Below are 9,534 nucleotides of genomic sequence, written 5' to 3' on the forward strand. Positions count from 1 at the left end.
CGACTCAATGTCAAAAGGAACCAAACTATAATATAAAACCAATGTCACATTCAAACAAAACAAAGCGCTCATTTAATAAAAAGAGCTAAAAAAATCGTCACATCGATATTATATCATAGCCTTATATAGAAGAGCAATCTCCCCTTTGCAGCATCAAATCAACTCTACAGCTGCCAAATGAAATGGCGCGAAGTTAGCCGCAGGGTCATATGCCAATATGGCCGCCGGCAGCCAATCACAGCGCGCGGTTCAGACGCAGCGCGGAGGCGAAGCTGGCCTCAAAAAACCCCACTGAGCCGCTACGCCGATCAAATCTCCGAGCAGTGTTGTGCGAGAGTCGCGTATAGTGTTAGTTAAATCCGTTTTAAAACATTAAATATGAGGGAAATCGTGCATCTCCAGGCCGGCCAATGCGGCAACCAGATTGGAGCTAAGGTAATAAACTAATAATTATTATATTAATAATTCATGTTTACATTACGATTATTTTAATTTCAACTTTGATTTACTTATCTACGTTCGTAGTGTAACGGTCGTAACGGTCGCGTCGGAATTCAGATATGCATTTACATTTTACTCACAATTAACATTCACTGCTCTTGGTAACAAAAGTTTTGTCATGCAAAAGCGAAAAGGAGCTTTTTGTGGAAAAAGTGTGGGAACTCTTGCATAGTTTCGTTCACGATTTCAAACCGTTCGAATTTTGAACTTTGCGCATGAGCGGGCTAGGGTTGTCGCACCCCCCACCGCGCATGCTCTAATTTTCGATAAAATCTTTAACAGAAGCGTAAAATTTGTAATGCCGAAAACAGCTGTAGAAACATAATTTATGTGTGTTATTCATTCAGTAGTTCTTCGAAGTTAAGTGACTAATGTATTAAGTCCAAACATTTTTCGTTTGTAAATCTCATGTTCTAAAACCAGCCGTGACTCAACAGTTGACGTGTTCTTATCGGTGTAGTAAGAGAATTAAAAATATATAGCCTGATACGGGAAGCATATCGTTTTAATGACATAATAATGTTACGAAGGTAAACCAGTTTGGGGTTCGGTTGATAAAGCTTCTAGAATGTACGGGCCCATATTTTTTACACTGAATAAATTATTCATAACAATTTTTGTCTTATTTTACTAAATATGGGAACTAGTGGAAGATAATTACTATGCACAGTTTCTATTTATGATGTTTTTTACGCGCACCCATTGTTTCTTCAAAGCACTGATAGTTAAAAAAATGAGATGCAAATGAGTCGAAACGCTATTTTGCTAAAATAGTACAATTTAGCCAACGACAATGACATAGTTTTGCCCTTTGTTTTCCTGTTTATTCGTTTTTGTTGGTCATTTTCCCAGTAAATTATATCCTGTAACTTCTTATGTATTAGGTGGGTTTTGGAATAGTGTTCTTTTCTGTGGTTATGTGTGATGTAAGATCATCATTTCAGCATGAATAGATTATGTACACATTTTGTTTTGAGCCTTCTCGTAACATAAATAGGTCGCGGACATTGCAACGAAGTGTTAACAGTCTCAATTGCACATAATTAACAACTTTCCTAGCAGACGGTGAAATCCGGTGCAGAAACCATGCGATTTGCTTACACCGGCGCTATTGGCTGCTTTGATATCGATCTACTAATTAACGATTTTCTCGATCAACATTTCGATTATATTTGAATAAATCGGTTAGAATTTTGGCGCACTTTACGGATACAAGAGGAAAGCTCAGTTTATTCTAATCCGCTGTAAATAATAAATATCATACCTATCCAGAAGTTGCCAGAGATTTAATTATATTTCAAGATTCAGTTGGTTTGATGATGAACGGTTAAATGGGCCAATCAAAATTACTTCCAAGCACGGAAGCAGCGACTTAGAATTGAGATTAAACATAACTGTTTAAGTATGCGTATTACTGATAAGTTGGAATAACTGAATAACGAATAAACTTACAGAGAACTTTAAATAACATAGTTAATGTATTTCCATAGAATAGCGAAGTAACGGGTCAATCAATAACTTAGTGTGGGATTGAATGTCCGCCTCACTTCGCGTTCAGTTTCTGATCCGTGGAATTATTACGGTACGTAAGATAGATTCCAATTTATTGGCCTTAATTGAACCGTTGTTTCGTTCGACTCTTTTGTTTCATTTTTTATAAGGTAGTACGTTCTGCTGCCTCAAAGTATTCGAACTTACGATATATAAACTATAACTATTATAAATGCGGTAGCTCTGTCTATTTCCTCTTCACGCTTAAACTGCTGAACCGATTTTGGTAACTATAAACAAATTCTTGGCAAAAGAGGTAGCGGGCGAGCTTTTGGTAGTTCTCGATACACTCAGCGTTTGCCAGTCCCCTTATCACAAGCAACGGATTCTGCACAGCGGAACATGAAAAAAATGTTTACCTACGCTGTCAATTGATGGGATTTATGGGATGGGAGTTATCGGGCTTTATTCTAAACTAGATGTTGCCCGCGACTCCGTCTTATAAGTATTCACTTATACCTATTACTATTCTTATATCCTACTAGAATTTCAAATTATCTCCGCATCAAATTTTATCTACGTAAATCAATTCGGCGGTTGAAGCGTAGAGGTAAAGGATAAAATGATAGACAAGGATTACTATGGCATTATAATAAGAATAACCCTAAGAATAGCCGTGGCATGCAACTATCTTCCGCTAAATGTACAGAAAGGGCATCAAATCAAATGTGTAGAAATAAAGGATAAAATGATAGACAAGGATTACTATGGCATTATAATAAGAATAACCCTAAGAATAGCCGTGGCATGCAACTATCTTCCGCTAAATGTACAGAAAGGGCATCAAATCAAATGTGTAGAAATAAAGGATAAAATGATAGACAAGGATTACTATGGCATTATAATAAGAATAACCCTAAGAATAGCCGTGGCATGCAACTATTTTCCACTAAATGTACAGAAAGGGCATCAAATCAAATGTGTAGAAATAATATTATTGCCAGCCTATGTGATCATTTGTCAGTCAAATCGTGAATCACTGATCACGAGGCGCCTTGGAATCTCTTCGTAGAAAGACACGGCCATTGCATTCGTTTAGCACATACAAGCTGTGTCAACACATACGTTTAGAGTTCACGTAATGCATATGAAACATGAGTTTAAGATTAGTCTCAATGCTAAAGCCGTTACACTTTGCTTTTTTACCCGCATATTATAAGGCCATTTAGACCAGTGGGACCAGGTAGTTTCTTGTTTCAATGAAGACGGAGACGGCAGATGAATGAAGTATTGTGTCGTCGCTTACAAAGAGATTTTAGTCATGATCCGAAATGGGGCTGCAAGTTAATTCTGCTCCAAGGGGCATAAAGTCGTTTGTTCCAATGTTTCACACTTTGTAATGTCTATCGTATTATGAGACCCGCTAAGTTGAATATTACATACGTCAGATGGTGTATGAATTGTTTCGTGACGAGTTTATTATTGACGGACCATTTTCATTGTAAATTTGCGCAGAAAAAAATATACCGCTTTGTTACTATGAATCGCAGCTCTACATATTCGCGATTTTAATATAATGAACAAAGGTTCGTCTGGGTGTGGGGTCACGGGCAATTTGAGGGCATGATTGTGGACCGAAACAATGACGATGAAATACCATGATGATTCAGGTTTTCTACTCTGCTGACCACGATGTTTAAAAGTGATGAATTAGGGTATGTAAATCGCTTGTAGCGCTATATTCACGGTAATTTAAAGACAGTTAGTTACTGATAGTAGAAGGCCGGGAGTGATAGCTTATCGGGATTCCAGATTTGGCGGAACTTAAGGCTAGATGGAGGGCGTTGAACTCGCGGCCGATGACCAGCGCATATAAATAGCTCCCATCGACCGCCATGGCGCGGAGTACACTCCGAATGCACTTACAAAGCTTGTATTTTTGTCTCGAGAGCCGTTAAGAGATCCCCGACCTGTATTCAATTAGGCCATGAATTATTCAGTTTTATTCATATTTAGCGGTTGCGGCGAAACTCCATTGTGGCTCAGGTGGGGCACAAAACACCTATTGTGCTGGCTAGTAAGAACCGCGGTTTCCCTCGCAAGTGGCGCACTGCGCCGTTCACATGCCACTTTCATCGGACCTTCTCTTATCTAGTTACGACTAAGAAAGCAGCCTTTCGCACCGAACACCAGATCGCCTTTCACTTTTTGTTGTTATTAAAAATCATCAGTCATGAAGTTTTGAAAGTCGATATTTTTACATGTCCCGCTGCGCCGTGCGTAATCAAATTACTAAAGTTTCAGACGACGGAATTACGATTTAATATTTTATCTCTAAAAGTCCATTACTTATAACTGTCTAAAAGTGTTTATAAATATACTTGTATCTGAATATAAACAGAAGCCACACGGAGATTTGAATGTTATTTATTCAATTAATTAAAGCCCTGAACCAAAAAGTCGGCCTCCGCGTTAGTCATTTCGCCTTATATGGCATTGTCAGCCGAGTCTCACTCGCCTCAGGCATACACCTACTGCAGGATGACATCATATCGTCGTCGATTGTCGCTCTCGCTCGACTCGATGAATGTTAATGCTCTTCGAACAGTTGCTATGTTCTTCGAAATACTAGATCTTTTGTCTTTGTCAAGGATTTCTACAATATTTAGCTAGACCATTACGTAAGTCTGAGCAAAACAAGCCGTATTATGAAATTACTGTGCGTCACACTCACACATGGCTCTTTTCACTTGTCATTTCAGTAGATTTTTTGTTAAAATTAATATATGCAGTTTTCGTTTTTGTATATTTTATTTTGAGCATGCAAATGAAGACTAGGCAAGTAGATATTCATGATCATGAAACAGGTTGCGTTACGGTTTCTCTAGAAACAAAATTGCGACCATATGGTGATCTCAGAACTGCAATCAGGCCAGGGACTTAAAGGAGAATCGAAAACTAGTAACATTCGAATGCTAATGAGTCTTAAAGCAGGCAAGACATTCTCTACTTATATGGTGAGATAAGCCGTATTCGGAGGAGCCGTGGGCGTCGCCCGGCGCCGCCGGCAGCGCGCGCCATAACTCAGCCCATTGTCTTGCGTAATCCGCTCAACTGTACAGAACGTCATTAAAGATGTATCCTGTCTGGCATTTACGCGATGGTTCATTGAGCTTTATTGCAGTTGACAGCCACTGAGATCACCATTGTCTCACTTCCACTTTCAATTTGAATGGATCCACAATAATGGAACTCGCGAGTACTTACAACTCTCGAGAGATATCGCTTTACTCGGCACGCAACCGGTTCGAAAGTCGCAATGAACCGAGACGCACTTACGATGGCCGATGCAGAGCTTTCGTGAAGGCATTTTAATTGACTGCATTCCGTGCTGCGCCCTATTTCCGGAACTAACGGATGTTCTCTTTCTTTCACAGTTCTGGGAGATCATCTCTGACGAGCACGGCATCGACCCCACCGGCGCCTACCATGGCGACTCAGATCTTCAGCTGGAACGTATCAATGTGTACTACAACGAGGCTTCCGGCAACAAATATGTGCCCCGCGCCATCCTTGTCGACCTGGAGCCCGGCACCATGGATTCGGTGCGCTCCGGACCCTTCGGACAGATCTTCCGCCCCGACAACTTCGTGTTCGGACAGTCCGGCGCCGGCAACAACTGGGCCAAGGGTCATTACACTGAGGGCGCCGAGCTGGTCGACTCCGTTCTTGACGTAGTCCGAAAAGAATCAGAATCTTGTGATTGCCTTCAGGGCTTCCAGCTCACACACTCCCTTGGTGGCGGCACCGGGTCCGGTATGGGAACACTCCTCATCTCCAAAATTCGTGAAGAGTACCCGGACAGAATCATGAACACATACTCCGTAGTCCCCTCACCCAAAGTGTCAGACACCGTTGTGGAGCCCTACAACGCGACTCTCTCAGTTCACCAGCTCGTAGAAAACACAGACGAAACCTACTGCATCGACAACGAGGCTCTCTACGACATCTGCTTCCGCACGCTCAAACTGTCCACACCCACGTACGGTGATCTCAACCACTTGGTGTCCCTCACAATGTCCGGTGTCACAACTTGTCTCAGATTCCCTGGTCAACTGAACGCTGATCTCAGAAAATTAGCCGTCAACATGGTCCCCTTCCCTCGTCTCCACTTCTTCATGCCCGGTTTCGCACCCCTTACATCTCGTGGAAGCAGACAATACCGTGCTTTGACCGTGCCCGAGCTGACGCAGCAGATGTTCGACGCCAAGAACATGATGGCGGCGTGCGACCCGCGCCACGGCCGCTACCTCACCGTCGCCGCCATCTTCCGCGGCCGCATGTCCATGAAGGAGGTCGACGAGCAGATGCTCAACATCCAGAACAAGAACTCGTCGTACTTCGTGGAATGGATCCCGAACAACGTGAAGACCGCCGTGTGCGACATCCCGCCGCGCGGGCTCAAGATGGCCGCCACTTTCATCGGCAACTCGACCGCGATCCAGGAGCTGTTCAAGCGCATCTCGGAGCAGTTCACGGCCATGTTCAGGCGCAAGGCCTTCTTGCATTGGTACACCGGCGAGGGCATGGACGAGATGGAGTTCACGGAGGCCGAGAGCAACATGAACGACCTGGTGTCCGAGTACCAGCAGTACCAGGAGGCCACCGCCGACGAGGACGCAGAGTTCGACGAGGAGCAGGAGCAGGAGATCGAGGACCACCACTAGACGCCAACCCCACTCGCTGCCAAGGCGACGAAGTACATGCCATCCTAGCTCGCGTTACTTTTTGTGTAACATTAATGATTCCTATACGTATACTGAAAATGCCTGCTTTCTAACTTTTAACAGAATGCACGTGTTAACAAACCCCGGTCATGACATGCGTGAATGTTTGCGTTCGTTTGTATTGATTCAATACATTCCCTGACTCCAACAGCGTCGTTGCGAGTGAGATCTGAAACCAGTAAAGGCTGATCCGTTAGACACTCTTTATGTATTAAAAGTTTGTTCACGTCATATACGTGGTCCAAATGTGAAATGTGATGAGCTTCAATAACCGAAGTTTTATGATAAAATTTGTTTTGACCATTAATTTAATGTATATAATAAAGATTTTTATTTATTCGTCTGAGTTTTCTTGAAGATCATAGATACCTGTGATACTTGATTGAATAATGAATAATATAGCTACAACGAGCTAACTGGTTAGTCCAGTCATACGTAATCCTTGACATAAACAAGACGAGCAGTATCTCCGACCACAGGCTAAATCATCTTAATTTATTACCTCCCTTTTATCTACTTGACAACTCGTATCTTGAGAGTACCTATGTCATGGCCGTTTCAAGGAAGTAAACAAAATTAAAGTACTCCAAAAAAACCGCCTACACGTTAAATGTTTATTGTAACATTGAACAAACTTTACCTACACATTTTCGTAAAATAATTACTGTCCAGTTAGTCTGATCTGTTCTCAATCCGTATGACATCACTCACCTTGACTCTATATTTAGAAATGCACTTATATGCCATATCCATTTAAGATAGACCTCAGAGCAGCGCGCGTGACCTCAATGTACCGAATGTTTAACCAATTATTTAGAAGCCTGAGGGGTCTTTTAAGCTGGTGCTACAGTTTTCCTCTGATAACGCCATGATGTCAGAAGTCGTCAGTAAACAGCCTGCCTTATGTCATCTCAGTTGGTTGTACTGTGCAAACGAATTGATGACAGGACGCTTCATTGAAATGGCTTTATTCCTCGTAGACGACATTCTAAGATAATTAGGTCACCTCGTTTGATAAGTTTAAGTAAACAAAGGACAGCTGTGGCTTGCAGTGCCTGCAGTTTTCATTTAAAAGGAAACCACATTAAAATAAATATGTCAGCACAATACCTTATGTCGGCAGTGAATCAGCATGCTGTGTCACTTTTAATGGCTGACCGGTTGCACTATTTATTTTTAAACCGCAATAAATTAGAAGTTTGTGCAAAATAACTCTGAATAAGCAGAAAAAATCTTGTTACTGCGAACTGTAATGAAGGCTATCGCGAATGAATTCGCCACTAGAGGCGCTAGTGTAGCGTGAGGTCTCCGAAATGTCAAATCTCATAGTTTTTGGGTGAGCTACGCGGGTTTTTTATAATTAGAATAATTTTGTGAATATTTTGCATATCTGAAATTAATTATGGAAAATATGCGTTCCGGGCAATGAATGTCTGTGTTTTGAGACAGTTTGCTTTCGGAAACCTTTGTCCTTTTTTCCGAACAAAACGGGGACTATGCAACACTGTGGCATGCTCGATATTTTTATGGTACGGTTTTACGGTGTATTAAATATGATTTTAATCAAAACTTTGTTTTCATGCCCGTAATAACAGACTTTGAAAGCCATACTTAAAAACCTCACGCAACAGTGCGCCATCTAGTGAGACAAAAAACGATAGCCCTCATTGGAGTAAAATTGTTGATGAACCTATTTTAAAGATTTGTTTGTCATTCATCTATATTGTAGTCATTATGTAATTCAAAATTGGCTGCGTAATGCTGCGATTTGTATGTAAGCCCAATTAACAAAATAATAAAAAAACTTCGTAATACTGAGCTTGAGACAACCCTACGGCAAATGAAACTTTATTAATGCTGTGCTACATTATTGCGATATTTTAAGAATTTAAATTTAGAATATCGCATTCGAAATTCGAATGCATTCGTTTCAATTAAGTTGTCATTTATTGTTTTTCCTTTTTAAATATCCGTTAGCTGGTAATGTATTTCGTTCCTTTTAAAATTGTGAGTGAATTTAAAATATGTGGTGCAGCCGGTGCTGCAGGGCTACTACGAAACTCGAAGTTCGTGTCGTGCGGTCCTCTGTGCCCTTAGTGTAAACCAGCGAAAACGGTTACAAAATACGTCACGATCGCGTACGCGTTAAAATCTCAATTTGTATGGCAACACGAACATCGCAAACGTTCCGCTAGAGGCGCTCTTCGTGTTTCCATATAAATTGAGATTTTAACGCGAACGCGATCGTGACGTATTTTGTAACCGAAAAATTACACTAAGGGCTCTGATACTTATACTATTTAATACGAGAGCGAGAGGGACCGCACGACACAAACTACGAGTTTCGAGTTTCGTAGTAGCCCTGCAGGGGTTCGCCGGAGTTCGCCCGTTTCTCTACTAGTAAAAATCTCTATATGTATGTGGCATTTAATTTGTAGGTAAGTATTTTGCAGAATAACAGTGCACATTGTGTACCTACACACTTGTTCTTGCTTATTATGTATTTATCATTTTTCCGGAACACTAAAGTAAGTATAATCCTACTAATATTATAAATGTGAAAGTTTGTGAGTGAGTGAGTGAGTATGTTTGTTAATTCTTCACGCTGAAACGGCTTTACGGATTTGGTTTAAATTTGGCCAAAAGTTAGTTTATAATCTGGATTAAAACATACAATACTTTTTATCCCGATATTCCCACGGGATTAAAAAATATTAGTAGGATAAACAGGCCAGCGTTTGACCACAATCACGCC

At 41.2% G+C, this 9,534-nt stretch overlaps 1 protein-coding gene across 1 annotated transcript; it reads left to right on the forward strand.

Annotated features, from left to right (window-relative positions):
• Window positions 1–301: 301 nt before the first annotated feature.
• LOC141441843 (tubulin beta-1 chain-like) lies at window positions 302–7,118 on the forward strand. The gene is made up of 2 exons (XM_074106730.1): window positions 302–435; window positions 5,430–7,118. Exons 1-2 carry the CDS (start codon window positions 379–381, stop codon window positions 6,717–6,719), a joined length of 1,347 nt encoding a protein of 448 aa, XP_073962831.1. The 5' UTR covers window positions 302–378; the 3' UTR covers window positions 6,720–7,118.
• Window positions 7,119–9,534: the final 2,416 nt, after the last annotated feature.

The sequence above is a fragment of the Choristoneura fumiferana genome, chromosome 24 (genome assembly GCF_025370935.1).
Source record: "Choristoneura fumiferana chromosome 24, NRCan_CFum_1, whole genome shotgun sequence".
Taxonomy (NCBI): Eukaryota; Metazoa; Arthropoda; class Insecta; order Lepidoptera; family Tortricidae; genus Choristoneura; species Choristoneura fumiferana.